Source organism: Gekko japonicus, unplaced genomic scaffold (assembly GCF_001447785.1).
Source record: "Gekko japonicus isolate JY-2015 unplaced genomic scaffold, Gekko_japonicus_V1.1 scaffold767, whole genome shotgun sequence".
Classification (NCBI taxonomy): domain Eukaryota; kingdom Metazoa; phylum Chordata; class Lepidosauria; order Squamata; family Gekkonidae; genus Gekko; species Gekko japonicus.
Window position 1 is genome coordinate 494,635 of NW_015161972.1, and position 17,358 is coordinate 511,992.

Here is a 17,358-nt window from a genome sequence, read left to right on the forward strand (position 1 = left end):
GGAGGCAATGTAGCTCTCGCCTGATCTCCGGATCGGGCCCCTTCCCCCAGGGGTTCGAACATCCAGTCCTCGAGCTCTTGTCGGTATGGCCCCGACGAGGTCGTCCTCTCCGGTTCAGGATATAGTCCTTTATCAAACAGACTCTCTCGAAGTCCGCTTCCTCGGCGGGAGTAAATCTCCCTAGTGCCCTTCTTATTATACAGAGTCCAGTCATCCTGGGCCGGTGTCCTCCGGGAGCCCCAGTGCGAAGGGGTTGGAGGCGGCCAGGCCAAATACGAAGGCAGACGGGGAATCGTTCCCCCCACCGTGCCCGACATAGGCACTGTAGTCATGCCAGTGGTGATCAACTGCGTGGAGGTTGTTGGGACCGATCCCGTGTCCCCCTCCGTTGAAGGTATTTTTCCCTCTGTCCCGCTCATGACTTCGCCAGACTCGGGACGATAGGAAAATAATGGGATTCCTAACAATATGTTGGATCCCCAAGCATCGAGAATAAATCCACGTTTCAGAAAAGCAAAATTTATTTCAAAGCTTTGGAAAGATACTCAAACAAGTCCTTTGTTAGGAATGGGTACAATCAGCCAGGGCAAGTATAATAAAGGGATTTGAACCAGGTACCGAACCAATGGATCACTTTCCTGCTGGCGGGTAAAAGGAAACGGTTGCGCGCTCAATCCCTGGGAACACTACTATCTCTAGACATAATACAGGTGCAGTTCCCAGGCTCTAAAGGCAACAAGCTAGCATTCAAGCACACCTCCTACACCACGTCCTCCAGATGTTCGGCTTAGCATTACAGCAAAATAAAATACAGGCTAGCAGGCAGGGGGGGGAATGAACTGTACAGGCGTACAGGAAACACAGAACACAATGGCAGCTTGCTGACACCTGCTTGCAACTGGCTGGAATCTGAGGAAGTAGTGAAAACCTGGAAGTGACAACACGTTGCTCTAGGAATTGCTGAAAACCCTGTGGTAAAACCATAGAGTATCCAGCAATCCCCAGAGTGGTGCAATCCACTTTGGGGTTTTCCCTGGAAATGACCTAACACCGTAACCCAATGATGACTTCCCCCCTTCCTGTTAGAGTGCTGGTCGGCAATGGGAGCTGGGAAAGGAGACCTCCCACCCCCAGTGAGCAAATAGTAAGCCTAAATGTATACATTACTATGAATTTACTGAACAGCAATTGTTTAGAACCTAATTAAAAGCTTCTTGCACTCAATGGAAATCTTTGGTGTTTTGAATTGTGCATGTCGGGAATCTCAAAGTAAAAGTAATTGCCTGACATAAAGCTCTGGTTGGTATTTTTATGGAGAAGAGCAGGTCGTGCTGGTGGGCAAGGGTGCATCTTCCCACCAGCCAATGGAGGTCATCTAGAACTCTGCAATGATGTGGCAGAGATGGCATTCCTGACAGAGATTCTTCCCAGCACAGAACGTTAAAGCTGCTAGAACAACTCAGGCTAGGATCTACATACCTTACTATGTGCTGGATTTTTCTCCAGTGTTTTCCCCTTGTTGATATTCAAAACCAGTGCATCAGCTCATTCTGATGTTATAGTCCAAAGCCATGCCATTAGATATGTGGAAAAATTATTTTTATTTCCATTTTTAAAGGAAGACTTAGAAGCCAGCCCCTTCCAAGCAATCACTCTGTTTACATATTTTTAAAAGTCCTTGCACATGATTAGTTGTGTGAGAATGGGGGTGGGAACATATGCTACAGAAATCAGCAAACTGCAAATAGACCACTCAGATGCACCAACACACATCAGATTTATACCCATGGTCCCTAATTCAGCAAGGGATACGGGCACTGGATTCTGCATGGCTAGTTAGGCGCAAATCTGTTTTCAGTGCAGGGAAATCACATTTTCCTAATATTCAGTAGGCAGTTCTGTGGCCAAACAAACACAATGATTCTGCCTAGGTGCACAACAAAATCATTTGGATAATAGTTGTAATAGCGTCATTGATGTTGATTGCAAGATGAAGGACATTCCTTGTCTGTATGGCCAACTTTTGGACATTTTAGAGTATTTGTATAAAAAATATATATTTCCCAATATTATCCACTGTTGCACCAGTGCATAAGAAGGAATTATATGCTTCCGTCCAGCCAAGTCTGAGCGGTATCACAGCAATTGTCCTGTCTGAAGGACTGTTTCTCTACATGTACCCTCTTGTGCCAATTATGTCCTGCAGACCATTCCTTTCCGGGTGTGCCACCAGCAGGTTTCTTGCCTGGCATCTACTAGAGACTGTTCCTTTATAGCAGTGATGGCGAACCGTTTAGAGACTGAGTGCCCAAACTGTGACCCAAAACCCACTTATTTATCGCAAAGTGCCAACACGGCAATATAACCTGAATACTGAGGTTTTACTTTAGAAAAAACTACATTAACTTAAGATGATCCAAACATAGTAAGGAAAGCAATCCCAAATGCCTTCATTTACTTAAAATTATTTGGCAGAGAATTTGACACTTTAATGATGGTCTGGGCCTGGTTGGGGTGATGGCACACGTGCCCACAGAGAGGGCTCTGAGTGCTACCTCTGGCACGGCACCCGTGCCAGAGGTTCGCCACCACTGCTTTATAGTGTCCCCTAATTTGTGGGGAAGGACCCTTGAAGAATTAAGGGGAGGGGGGTTAGAAAGAGTTGCAAGGGCATTTAGCAGGACCCGAAAGGCAGGCATGGGATTTCTGCAGACGGTTTTTATGAATGGTTTATTGTATGTTTATGATTTTAATGGACCAAATGGTAAGCTATGTTGAACCACAAAGGGAAAGGCAGGATACAAATGTTTTAATCAATAAACAAACCAGAAAAGGAGCTGATCTTTTTCAAAACCTTGACCTAAATACCAGCTTTAATTTCTGTCTGTCAGATTTCTTTCCCAACATGAATTTGTTCATTTTGCACAGTGGTTTCAATGCAGACGGTGCTGCAGAGGATTCTAATTACATGCTGAGAGCTAACACAGAAGAGGCTTTGCCAGAATGGACTCTTACGGGTCCTTATTCCTGCCAATTAACACATTATTCTTTCATAAGCTATGAGGGCCCTGCAGATAACTATATTTGCAAATTAAATGTTTCCTGTAAGATGGTAATGATACCTGACAGCATGAGAGAAGTACAGTAACTGCTGGCGAAATGCTGACCAGACAGAGCCATTTATACAAATGCAGGCAAAGCAGACTGTCATTGAGATGATTCAACCAAATACCCTGCTATGCTAAACAGAAGCACTATGGTTCTGGGTCAAATTAATATTTTTGCAGCTTATTTTAGAGTACAGGTGATGGGGAATCACCACACTCTTAATGAACATGGGATATTTGTGTACAGCACCCTAAATGCTAGGGTTACCAGCTCTGGGTTGGGAAATACCTGGAGATTTGCAGGGGTGGAGCCTAGAGAGGGCAGGGTTTGTGGAGGGGAGGGACCTCAGCAGGGTTGTAATGGCATAGAGTCCACCCTCCAAAGCAGCCATTTTCTCCAGGGAAATTTTTCTTGGTCATCTGGAGATCAACTGTATTAGTGGGAGATCTCTAGGTGTCACCTGAAGGTTGGCAACTTGACTAAATGGGGGGGGGGAGCAAGCAGAGTTTACTGACTATAGAGATATTGTGTCCCTGAAGAAAAAAAGAAAAATAGAGTGCATTCAGATGGGCAGCCAATCCTGCCATGATGCCGGCTCAAATTTGATCCCGATTTTTTTAATCCATCTTTGCACGACCAGACACCCCCGAGGGAATCGCCTTACTGCGCGCTGCTTCCACTGTGGATTGTCTAGATGGCGTCCACTGAAGGAGGTGTGTGCAATGTTGTTTTTTTTAAACCCCTTTTTACGCATATGCATGGGCATGACTGCACGTCCTTGTAGATCCGCGCATGCCCAGAACCAAATGTTCAAAGCACCACGTGAGGGACGTGTAGCCTAAATGAGTCCCAGCCATCCCCCTTGCCATTGAGATCATGCTCACTGGAGGGACTATTTTGCATGTTGAAAGACCCATCCCCCCTCCAGCTCCCACTGCATTAAGTGATCGTCCTCAATATCACGGGTCATTCTTAAACATTAAAGTGTTCATGGTGCTAGATCAGGGTTCCGCAGGCTCATTTTTAAATGCGTTTAAGCACATATTGGGTGGTGGTTTTTAAAAAATCGCACCTGCTTGGGATGGTCTGACATCAGACCACCCCGACGGGAGGATTGTGTGCTGGTGGAATGATCAGACGGGTGAAAGTCCACTATTGTCCCGTCAGGTCCAGAAAACTCTAGATTCAAAGTACTGTCTTTTAAGTCCGGATAGGAGGCACAGCAAAACGGGATGTCCACAGAACAGGGACATTTCCCAGATATTTGTGTCTGGTTGTGCATTTTTAATCCACCAGGGAATCGTGCCTGTGGCAGATCTAAAGAGCCGTCTGAACGGACTCCTCAAGAGGATCGGAGTGCTTTCCTCAGGAAACAGTTACATATTACTTGCCTCCCTCATGCCAGTGGGAAATATCCCAGCAGCAAATATAATGTTCTAAGCACAAAGGGAGTGGATGCATTATATTGGTTGAAAAGAAAATGGGCATCGCTTATTTCCTCTGAAGGCCTAACTATGGTACTTCTTCCCCAGAAACATCCCTAGGTCAGCTTGGAAATCTGTTCTGGAGTTCCAAGCATGTGGGCCCAACTCAGACTGAGACCATGCAGTGTGGGGAGAGGAAATGTAGACATTTCCTTCCATGCTGTTTTTCTGAACTGAAATGACCCCAAGGAGCCACTATTTGTCTTGCTGGGGGCTGTAACTTACTGATGGGCCACATGTCACATTCCCAAATGAGGCAAACAGCTATTTCCCAGGGCCATAAGAGAAAGGCATGGGTGTGTGTGTGTGTGAGAAGGTCTAAGCTCCCTTCTCCCTGTGTGCCATGGTCCCATTCTAAATTCGGCCTCCATGCACCTGGGAAGTACAGAACTCCAGAATATCTATCTCAAGCCACCTTGGGGACATCCCTAGAGAAAATGCAACATATAATTAGGCCCAACACTGTCACTCTGGTAGTCTTCCCTCTGCTAAATTTTCCCCTGATTGTATAAAAACGAAGGGAATCTTTGCTCCAGTCTCTTTGATGCTGAACTGGAGTGGGGGGAGAGAACTGGTCCCACAGCCAAAATGCCAAAGGGCTAGGGTTGCCAAGTCGTACCTTATCCTGAAGCGGGGGACTCCCGTGTTGATCCTGGAGTGCGCACGCGTAAAGCGCGCACGCACCACATCCATGTCACCAGGAAGTGACGTGAACACGCCGGGCACACTGGGGGCGGGGCCATGACCATCCGAGGGAAAACCATAGAGTTTTCCCTCGGATGACCATGGCCCCACCCCCAGCGTACCCGGCGTGGTCGCATCACTTCCTGGTGACATGCACGTCGAGGTGGAGTTCCCCCTGGGGCCCGATCCGGCGGCAGTGGGGAACGGGCCTCTGGGGCGGGGTTTCCCCGCCCCCCGGGGGGACTTGGCAAGCCTACAAATGGCACACTGGTACTTCTCCGGACAATGCCCTCCAAAGCAAGCAAAGAGGACGTGATAAGTCTCAGAGAAATTTTTAATGAGCCCGTCACCAGTCTCTAAATCCACTGTGGTGAAATAAGAAGGGGGAAAAGGAATAAAAACGGAACTTTCACTTTTCCTTCCCCACACTGCTCCTTGCAGCTCACACTTATTTGAACGAATAACATTATTATATGATTCAGTAGAATTAAAAGGGATTTAAATTGGCCATACCCAGGAAGATATGTTTTACATGTTAAATATCCAAAATCTTCCCCATCACAGTCTTCTACGCCTTCTTGTCGGTAGCCATCTCCACAGTAAGCATGACGACATCCTAATACACAATAAAGACATGAACAAGAAAAGGGGGCGACTTAGTAAGCATTTGAATTCCATAGAGGACAGCATGGATTTTCCTCCAGTCATTAATGACAACAGTTTGGCACAGATTACTGATTCTGCCTGATGTGCAATTAATGTATTCCAAAAGCGAGGCTGCAATCCTATGCATTTTACCTGAGGAGGCTTGCCAGCCCCCCAAGGGAGCAGACTGTAGGCCTGAAACTCTGGCCTCTAATCAACATAATGCAAGTAGGTCATTGCTTCAAATGCCCACAGGCATTCACACAGCCCCAGTCACTCACAAATGATGCATGGAGACAGGGCTTATGGCTTTGGACCAGGGTGATCCATACTCTGGTCACCTCCAGGTTAGTGGGGCTGCCTTAGTCCGGAAATTTTAGCTCTTCCAAAATGAGTCAGCTGGACTATTGTCTGGGATTGGTTACGGGGATGGTATCACCCCGAACGTTATGCTTCTGGGTTTAAATTGAAGTGCTGGTTGTAGCCCTTAAGGCCTTAAACGGCTTGGGCCAGGTAACAGAAGGATCCTCTCTTCCCATATTGTCCACTCTGACACTTAAGATCTGCCTTCCAAGCCCTGCTCTCGGTACCCTGTCTTCAGAGGTTAGGAGAGTCTTTAGCTTTATTACGGGCTCTGTGTTATGCTGCTTTTATACCCTGGTATGTTTTTATTGACCTTTTTTATCAGCTGGTCATTCTTATTTTAATAGTGAGCTGCCTTAAGCATTTTCTGGAGGAACAGCATACAAATTCTCTAAATAAATACATTAAATAAATTATCAGCTTGGGTGGAGCCAGGCACCAATGGACAAGTATTGCATAGGAATGTCCACTGGACTGCATGTCAGTGGAACATAGGAAAAGGCTGTCCATTTATTTTCGGATCTCCATGTAAAATAAGATAAGAAATTAGGCCTGAATAGATCTAACATACTTATACAGTCATCAGTCACAATGGAATTGCCATCATCACACTCTTCCCCATCTTGGACGATCCCATCTCCACAGGTACTGCCATCTTGAATAGGGTAGTCCACAGCATAGAAGTGTGTAAACTGCAGGAATAAATGTACTACAGTCATTTGAACTGAACTACAGCAATCCTTCTTGTCCTGGGAGTTAAGCTATGGGCATACACAAGCACTGGAAGGTATGAATGGTTGCATTTCAGACATCACAACATTGTTCATGATGATGGACAAACCTGGCTTGTCTCCTCGACCTGCATGTTAAGCTTGACTGACAGCTTTCCAATTTCAGAAGCCTCAGATCAAACTCTGATTTAGCATTACATCTCAGTTTAGGTGCCTTGGCAAACCAGAGTTGTGCTTCCTTCCCACAAACAAGGATTCTAAACTGGGATTAAACCTCAGAATCCACATTTGTGTGGAAGAAGCAAATTCCAGTTCGCCAGGATACCTGCATTTGGGAACTGTGACAAATTGGAGTTTGATTCAAGGGCTCCAAAATGGAGACACTTCAATTAATTTCTGCCCAAAAGGCAGGGAGGAAAGAAGAATACGAGGTCAGCAACAAGACACATTAATGTCTATCATGAATAAACAAAAGTTTGTTGTGACATCTATGGATCCAGTTTCTGTCCTCACTAACTGGGGGAAAAAATTGCATAACACTTTCAACTCTGATTTGACTAGTTCCAGAATCAGCTGGGAGTCTTGGTTGTCTCAGAGTATAATATAATGTGTATTTCACAGTCCTAATTCCTTTGTGTATTTGAAACCGCTGAAAACTATGTAAACCATGTTATTTTATAATAGACATTTTCTTACTCTCAAGGGATAGTGCCTTTAGGCTGAAAGGATATGTTTTAAAAGTCTACCTTTTCACATGCCCCATGATCAAAGAAGCACTAAACCAAAAAGCCAATACAGACATAATGTTGTTGGTTGCTTAACCATAGCTAAACAGGGCTGCCAGCCTCCAGGTGGAGCCTATCTACCTCCCAGATTCAGAACTGATCTCCAGACTACAGAGATCAATTCCCTTGAAGAAAAAGGCTGCTTTGGAGTAGGGTTGCCAAGTACTTACCGCAATCCGGCGGGGGATACATGCTCTCCGGCCGGAACATGTCTCCCTGTAGCACAACATGCCGTTGCCAGGAAATGACACTGGACACTGGTACCATCGAGTTTCTGGCCCCATTGCCAGAGCGTCACCCGGCATCACTTCCTGGCAATGGCATGGTGCGGCGCGTCTGTTGTCCCCGCAGGAATGATCCTGCAAAGACGTCTTTGTCCCCCGCCGAATCACAGTAAGTACTTGGGAAGCCTGCTTTGGAGGATAAATTCTATGGCATTATACTCCACTGAGATCTCTCCCTGAACCATACCCTTCCTAGGTTCCACCATAAAATATCCAGGTATTTCTCAGCTAAGAGCTGGTAACCCTAGCAGGCCATTGGATCACATACCACACTTCCCCACTCAACCCCTTAACCAGTGTTTGTAAACAAAAGACTTGTTTACCTGGATTGGAAGCCATCCAAAAGTATCCTTGAAATACAAAGATCTCTGATCTCTTCGAAATGCTAAGGCATTGTCAGTATTTAGCCTATCTAGTTCTTCCTGGTTATTTACAACAAAAATCTGGAAAAGAAAATCAACAGGATGTACTGAATACTATATTTTCATAGAATCTGTAGGAATTTTGCCTGGATCATCACTTGCAGATGGATAACGTCTTGTTCCCATCCTTGTCTTTAAAAGTCCTAGGAAGGAAGGCAATGGCAAACCATCTGTTTCTCACTTGCCTTGAAAGCCCCTGGCTGGGGTCTCCATACGTGAGTTATGACATGTACATACATAAGAGTTCTGATATTGAATACAACATGTTGTGTTATGACCATGGTTGTGAAAACTCATGCATATTCAAGAACAACACTGTCAAAAGCAATACAGGTCTTATTTCTAGAAACAAATTAATTGTACTTTCAAAATTATAGCAGCCCTGTTCAAGTTGACCAAAGCAGCGACTTAACCTTAGAGAATCCCTTTACCCAGAGCAACTCCTAACAAACTCACTTACTGCAGGGACTTTTGAATAAGGTTGTCCAAACAGTGGTTCCTCATATGGTGGGATATTCACATTTTGCTGGGAGTTGCAGAGACATTTCCCTGGAGGTCCAGGAAGCCCTCTTTCCCCTTTTGGCCCCATGGTTAGTTGTCCTAGAAAATATCAGATTGTCATACTGGGTCAATGCTGAAACAGAAAAAGATATCCTGCAAAGAAAAAAAAAGCACCTGAATCTCTACCAGAACTAAATGTATAATTTAATATCAGGGTGTTGGGTTGGTGTGTGTCTGAACCGCATAACCTTTGCAAGGGGTTTGTGCACATGGACAACAAATGTAACACTTAGAGAATACCACTGGTTGTATTGTTTATAGTCACTGTTTGATCCGTGACAGTGCAGCCAGTGAGGGAGAGGATGAATAAGTGAATACATTATCTGGATATAATCAGGAGGATATGCAGAAGGAGGAGGATAGTTGCAAGTCTCCCGTCTCTAGTTCAGACAGTGATGGTATGTACAAGTATCCATTCTCGCTGAGTCTGTGCACAGATTCATACCAACCATAATACCATCAAACAGGCCCTCTTTATCCTGACACTAAATTCCCTCCTGTGAGTGGTCCTGAAGGAAGGAGAAAACATTAACTCAGCCACTTTAATACTGAGAAACAGACAATGCAGAGTCATACAGGTTTACTCCATAAAAGGACATCTCTTAAGAAAGACCTCTCTTACCTGATACCGATGTTCCTGGTGGTCCAGGTTGACCTGGAGGACCAGGCCTCCCAGGTCGACCTGCAATTCCAGGAGGTCCCATATCTCCTTTTTGTCCCTGGTAATAAAAATGGGTCTGTCTTAAAATGTTTGCTAATGCATTTGGAACTTCCTTTATAACACAAACACAGCTTCAAGAGTGGAAACACATGCCACATAACATAATTCAGCTGTTCTGTCCTGGAAAAGATAACACCTTTCTCTTCTTTTATATTAAAGGTCAAAACTCCAAAGCAGAATTTTATTCTGAATGGAAGTGTGTCAAAACAGTGACACCCAGGGCCAACTCCCGGGTTTTTTGCACACTAGGCAAGGCTACCTTCTGGTGCTCCCCCCCATGAGCGAGGAAGAGGAAGGAAGGAAGGAAGGAAGGAAGGAAGGAAGGAAGGAAGGAAGGAAGGAAGTACCAACCCACCATGGATCCGCTCCCCAAATGCGCACAGGACTGGTGCTCTCTGAGCTGAGGCGCTGGACAGAAGCGCCCGCCCCATCGGCCTCTGCCACCCAAACTGTCCTCCAGCCCCTCCAACCCTGGGGGAGGGGCCAGGTGCGGCAGGCCAGCTCCTCGCTTGGCTGCTCCAGCACTCGGCAGGCTTAACCCCTTCAGGGCTATAGTGGGCAAAGGGGAAAGGGAAGTGCGTTGCCCAGGCTGCCCTCCGCCGCTCCCTGGTCCTACTCGGGAGGAACACAGCAGGTGGGGGGTTGCTGCTGAGCTCCCCAAGGTGGCTCTGGCACATCTACTCTGACACAGCAGGTGGGGGGGGTTGCTGCTGAGCTCCCCAAGGTGGCTCTGGCACATCTCCTCTGAGGAGGGTAGAGCAGGCAACACTTACCTTCCCTGTGGCTGTGGGCAGCCCGGGTGGAAGGAGGGATCGCAGCCCAGGTGGAAGGAGGGAGGGTGGTCGGGATTCACATCGGGGGAGAGAAGGAGGCGGCAACAGCAGCTGGGAGCAGCTATGGCCAGGGCGCGTGGGGGGCGGGGTGGGGGGCTTTTGGCAAGGAGGAGGGCGGCACAGTTCACTCTACAGCCACTTCCTCCCGCATCTCCTCTGCGCCGGCCGGAGCAAACTTACTTGCCAGTTGATCCTCCCCAGCAGAGCCAAGGAGGCGGCAGTGGTCACCCGGTCAGGGAGAGGGCTTTTGGCGGGGGGAGCTTTTGATGGGGGGGCGGGGGCAGTTTGGCACCCCTAAGGGCCGGCACACTCTATTTATTTATTTATTAAATTTATACCCCGCCCTCCCCCATAGGGCTCAGGACGGACGCCTAGTTCGCCTAGTGAGCGAGCCGGCCCTGGTGACACCTTATACAGCATGAGGCAAATCTTCTCACTGTGGATCTTGTTCTAATATATGAGAGTCTGGAGTATTTCCCATTCCAGGTTCTATTTGTAGTTAGAGAGCCATACAAGACACACACACCCCACAAACCTCTGAAGTAACCTTTTCCTAGCAAAAATGGACATGCAATGAAGATTAAAAAATAAAACAACTGGAAGAAGGCCCTGCAACAATTCCAGTGCCATGTCTGTCCCCATATCCTCTTAAGTGACCCTGTCACAGGACCAAGCACCATCATTCACCTGCACATGCTTTGACATGATATGTGCTATGCTAGCGATGCCCTTTTGCCATTTACACTGGCCAACTGGACAAGAGAATAAATGGTACACATCTGACATTAGAAATGGAAACTCTCAGGAACCAGTGGAGAAATATTTTACTCTCCCTAGATGTTCAGTAACAATTGTAAAGGATGTACAGTGACAGATGTTTCAACAGAAAACTTTTCAAATGGAAAGGTTCCAGCAAGAAGCTCCTGAATTGAAATTCATACATAGATTTGATGCTTTGAAACGGGGGCTTAATAGGACTTTGTGAGTAGCCAGCTCACTTGTCTCTTGTTATAGTTTTGTCCTAATCACTTGTCTCTTCTTATAGGTTCATGTACACAATTCATCTTACTCTGGCAACTGGATAACAGTTGGCAGTGATCCTTACACACTGTAATCATGACATTTCCTCTTCTTCCTGACTGTTGTTTTCATCTGTGTTTTGTGTTGTAATGTAACTCATCTACATCTTGAAATTACGGGGCTTCTGACCTCCCTTGATAAACACCCCTTCCTCGCCCTTCTTCTGTTTCTATCCTCATGAATAAATGCTTCCTCTCACTTAATATAACACTTTATGCAGTAACAGGCTTCTTAGTGGGCTCTCTCTCATGAGAATGTAAGTAAGAATAAATGGCTTGGATCCTGCCGAGAATTTCCATGGATGCAACGAAGGGGAGAAATTTCACTGATTCTGACTTCCTGCAGCAGTTAAAAATGACCCCCTCCCAAACTGCTCCTGCAGATGAGGACCCCCAGGAATAGCTTTTTTGGGGGGGGATCAAAGGTCTCCCACGGGAGAAGGAGATAGGCAAAAAATCACACATACCCTGTACCCACAGAAATTCTAGATGGGGTCCAAGCCAACATGTGGGGTCTTTGGGGAGTCTTTTTGCTGTTTTGGCTGCAGCACACTAATGTGCCTCCTCCTCTAGAATTTTTATTCAAAATTCTTCTTTTATATACACACACACTTATGCAGACTTAACCAACTGAAACCCATATGATTAATCAACTAAGGCTGCGGTCACACGTAACAGAAGCCACACAAGTGAGACGGAAAACAGCCGGAGTTTCCGGGCGCGATCTCACCAGCACATCTGGGAAGCGTAGCACTCCCGTGGCTCAACCGAGGCTTCCAGCCGAAACTGCGTGGCAAAAAACTAGTACCTTGGAGGTACTAGTTTCCGGAAACTGCGGGGCAAGGGCGGGCGTCTGATCGCGTTTCCGGTGGCATCCGGCGCCCGCCCATGTCCCCTTGCAAATAAGGTGGGTTTTTTTGTCCAAGTCTCTGTGGATGCACATGCGCACCCAACGGAGCATGCGCATTTGTCATGTACACAAAAATAAAAAACAGTTTGCCGCGGCGCGCGCTTCTTCATTGTGCGCCGGCTTGTCCTGTGATCGGCACCTCTCCCTTGCCATGGAACCTCCATGGTACCTCCACAGGACCTCCACAGGAGGTCTGATCACGTAACTGCGCAGTAGTTTGCCCCAGGGCAAACAGCCACGCTTCTCCTCTGCAGTTTCCTGCCCGTGTGACCGGGGCCAATGATGACTTTATTCAGCCCTGTCAAAACACACAGAAATGTAACCTGAGAAATATAGAACACTTAATTTCTAAAGGAGGAAAAGGGAAGGCTTTCAGCTTTCCTAGAACTCGCCCGTCCCCCATTGGGATGTTCAGTTTCAACTGACACATTGTTGCTCCCATCTGAGAGCCAGGCCTTGCTCTGACCAGTGTACTGCCACACCAACCCGTAGGTAAGTTTACTCATAAACTGGTGCAGCATCCACATGTTACTCAAAGATGATTTTCTTGCAATATCTGTGTAGACTGCATAAGAAACATGATGAGCAAAAGCGTTTTGGAAATCGAATGAAAACAAAGTACCACACTGATGAAGAACAGGCTGGTTTTTTTAATGTGCAGAAACGCAGCAGGAACATGCTGCTCAGGCCTGGAGCTTAATGCAGTTAGTTCAGAGACCAGCAGCTATGATTTACAGTGCAAAGTCTGGCCAGTTTCTTTCCCATCATTCCTACAGCAACCAAGTGCTGTATCCATATTTATGAAGGCTGTGTTTTGAGCATTTGCATAAATACCCACAGAAATCTCCATCAGCCAACTTGGTGCCAGGCATGCTACAAAAGCTTTTTGCTAGGACTTGTCAGGTTGAAACCTGTAGAGTTGCTCAACAGTGTCCTGTTCTTTTGGTTGGTCTTAAACGTTTTTGGTGTTTGGAAGCTGCCTTAGTGTGATGGCTATGCTTGCAAGGACTCAGTCTGAATCCAAGGAGGCAATGAGGTAATCAAGATGTATCTCAGAATGGAAGTGGAAGTAACACCTTCTCAATTTAGCTGCCACAGCAGGCAATTTGTATAGGCATCTCTCAGCTGGCTCTGAAGCCAGGAAATGACTGAGTAGGTGAGAAGAGTCCCCTCTTCTTCAACCAATAGCTATTTAAACACAGGACAGATCCCTGCCTGTCCCAGCTCTCGTAGTAGCCTGTCTCTTTCAAAACAACAAGGAAGACTTCAAGAAATTAGCTGTCTGGGGCAGAATAACTAAGAACAGAAGAGAAAGCATTACGGTATTCAATAATATAGTCAATAACAAGTCATCCACAGTGGTTTCATGTTGAAACTTGCTTGCTGGGTCTGGTAAATGGGCTCTGGTATTTGTTGGTGTAGTTTCTCTGGCCAGAAGGGTAAGTCAGCTTTAGGGTTAACAAATGTTCAGAGAAAGTGATCGCTTCACAAGCGGTTCTGTACATGTACAAAAGCATTTACCCTCATACAATAAAAGTCCGCCCAGTAAAAGATCCAGTGGGGTCGCTCTGGTAATTTATTGCAGTAAAAAAAAAAGTCTCATGGTGCCTTAAAGGCTAACAGTTTAATTGTAGCATAAGTGTCACCAGATGCAAGAAGTCAAACTCCTGTTTGTGTGCTGTGCACACAACTACACAACTGAAAGGGAAAGAACTGTGACCGGTGGGTTTAAAATACACAAAAGCCAAGAGGTAGAATCTGTGACTTTACTTATTCTGAAGCTGTGACAGGCACAGGGGAAGATATTTTTATGTTCCTAGGTAAAGACTATAGCTCTAATTCACAGATGCATAACCCGTAATTACACGGTACTCTATAACTTGAAAAAGCTGACTTCTAAGACAGAATGCTAGAAGGGTTGTTCCACACATGCTTAAAGCAATTCCTTGCTTCCATTGATTTGCACTGCAAATATAAAACCTACATGGGCCAGGACTGTGTGTGAATGCTTCTCTTCTGCTCTCCCTTCACATAAAAAGTGGCAAAGAAACTCATACAAAGAAGTAGTAAACCACTGGATTTCAGTGCTGGGAAGCAACAGAGGGCCTTCGTGCTTGGTTTGTTTGGTCTTTGTGTATAATGGTACATTGGACTAGATGAACCTCTGGATCCAGCAGACTTTACATGTTCTTATGTTCTCAAAGACCATTTCAGTCTGACATGTGAAAATGAAGTCTGTGGCATCAGGTTACTCTTCACTGGGACAAATACTTTCCAGTGCTGGAAAGTCAAGCCCTTTCATAATTGATACAGAATTAAATGCACTCTGCAGTTCTGAGCTGTCTCAAACCATCAGGGAAACAGCTTGCTAGATGTATCTAAATTCACGGGGGGGGGGGGACACAACTGTGTAAATGTGGGATATCAGAAGGTACCCATGAGAGCCTTTCCCAATGTACATAAATCAGTGCTTCCTGAATTAACAATGATATTGCAAAGTTAAAATATATTACATCTTTCTCTATAGACTAATTTGTTATGATCATTGACCATTTTGACCTTCCCTCTCTGTAGTTCCTGGAAATAATATTGGCGTGTGGTACCAAGAGTTCAGTGCAATATTCTAGGCAAAATCATCCATCACCTCCTTGCTCTATGACTCAACATGTTACTTTGACCCACCAAACCAAAACACTGTGAAAAGTATGCAGACGGGAGTGATCTCAGCTCAACGTACTTTTACTTAGTTCAGAACAAGACAAAGAGCTGGCTCGCAGGCCGGTGCATATAACCCAGGAAACAACCACACACCCCACACTCGTTACTGGCTATTTACAGTGTCTGAGAGATCCATAGGCTCTTGGTCGGGATCCGAGCCCTCCTATTGGTGCGGGCTAGGATCCACTTGACCCTTTGTTCTCATTCCCAAAGCTCTGCTACTTCACCAGACCGCGTGGCAACCAGGTCGCCTCTGCGGTCAGGGATGAATACATTACACACTGCTTTTGAGAAAGGAATCTTTTGATGTTTTAGAACAGTCTCATTTATTTTCTCATGTACCATACATTCATTTGTCATGTACATCCTTCATTTGTTACAAATACTCCATGACTGAGATATAAAGAAACATAGTTCTTTTTGCAACGGGAAGTATATGTGAATATGTTCCCATAAAGCCTTCATTTTGTTCCTTTTCTTGACACCTAATGCAACTTGGCCCATACTTTTCTATTCAGAAAACAAACGTTCGGTATCGCAAAATGCCAGATCGAGGCTGCGATCATACGCACAATTAGACCTGACATAGGCGCGAATGCCGGGCAGATTTAAAGGGAGCGATCAGACAACAACATCTGGGAAGTGTCCCGCAGCCGTTGCCAATCCGTTCTGCTCTGCCAAAGAAGTGGAGTTAAAAGACACCGGGGAAAATCCGGTGGTGAATGGGTTGCGATGGGCCACAGATGGACTTTCCCCTGTCTGATCACTCCAGCGCACTCTCATGCCGTCGGGATGGTCTGACCAGGCCATCCCGACTCTGTGCCATTTTTTCCTCCCTTCTCAGTATGCGCATCACCACAAACTCCATAGGGAGCCCTCAATGTGGAGGTGCAATTAATCGATTCCTCGTTTAAGTGCATGGGAAACAAACACACACACACAAAAACAACTCACCCGCAGTTGCGTCTGTTCACACACTGATGGGCTGCGCCCACAAAGGTAGTGTGATCTCGCAACTATGGGTCAAATTCCTCCGGAGGAAATAGCCTCACACACACCCCATGCTTTATATGCCGCATGTGACCACAACCCGAGACACACTGCACAACTATAAACATGTTAGAAAGAACTGAAAAGACACTATAGGATTCCTACTTGTTTGCCTCGTTTCCCTGGTCTTCCAGTAGGTCCTCTGTGTCCCGATAAACCAGGCTCTCCCTTTGGACCCATTTCTCCCTTCACAGGATTAAAAAGGAAGAACGACTTTGGTACAAAGGTATATACTTGTTATGTAGTTTGTCTTATTCACAACACAGCAATGGGTTACATGCAAAAGAGTGATTATTCTAAATTGGAATTCATAACTGTAGCTTGGATCCTGCTGAAAAGTACTGTTGACAGATGGATTTCCATCAGTGCAGCGTGACCATCCCCCCCCCCCCTCACTGTGGCCCAAAATGCCCTCTGACATGCTATTTCTGACAGGGCATCTACAGATATACTTGGGGTGGAGGCAAGGTCATTCAGAGATCACTCTAGCCCTCTTGCTGATTAGTTGGACATATGCCTGTGTCAAGAAAAACATAAGTAAATTGTAAAAGTAAAAATAAGTAAAATAAGCAAATTCTCTCCCCCCCCCCCAGGCATCTGTGATTCGTGGGATGTGAGGGATCCCCAGGCACAGCCTGAAGGGGGAATTAGAGGTCTGCAGGTAGAGGAGGAAACTGGTGAAAATTTCCCCCTTCCATCAGCAGAAATAGTAGGTGGGACCCTAACCAATAACTAAAATTCCTCTGAAATATTAAGAAATAAGTAGAAAAATTCAATCCAGCAAATAAACTTGTAAACCCATTAAAATTAAATAGGCACTGCACAAGAGCTTGTAAATTTATTTAAGTTGACGTATGTATAATTATATATATCAGAAGATGGTATTCCTGGATCCTATACTCTTAGATATATGAGAAAATGATCCACATTGATTATGATCTTCTAGAATATTCTGCATTATTACTGATTACATACTGCAA

General features: G+C 45.7%; 1 protein-coding gene across 1 annotated transcript in view; it reads right to left on the minus strand.

Moving 5' to 3' along the window:
• The window catches only part of COLQ (collagen-like tail subunit (single strand of homotrimer) of asymmetric acetylcholinesterase), a 62,920-nt gene that overhangs the window by 6,410 nt on the left and 39,152 nt on the right, over positions 1-17,358 (minus strand). The window contains 6 exon segments of the mRNA XM_015429692.1: positions 5,790-5,892; positions 6,856-6,976; positions 8,408-8,527; positions 8,967-9,106; positions 9,690-9,786; positions 16,484-16,564. Coding sequence (XP_015285178.1) covers positions 5,790-5,892; positions 6,856-6,976; positions 8,408-8,527; positions 8,967-9,106; positions 9,690-9,786; positions 16,484-16,564 — 662 coding nt within the window.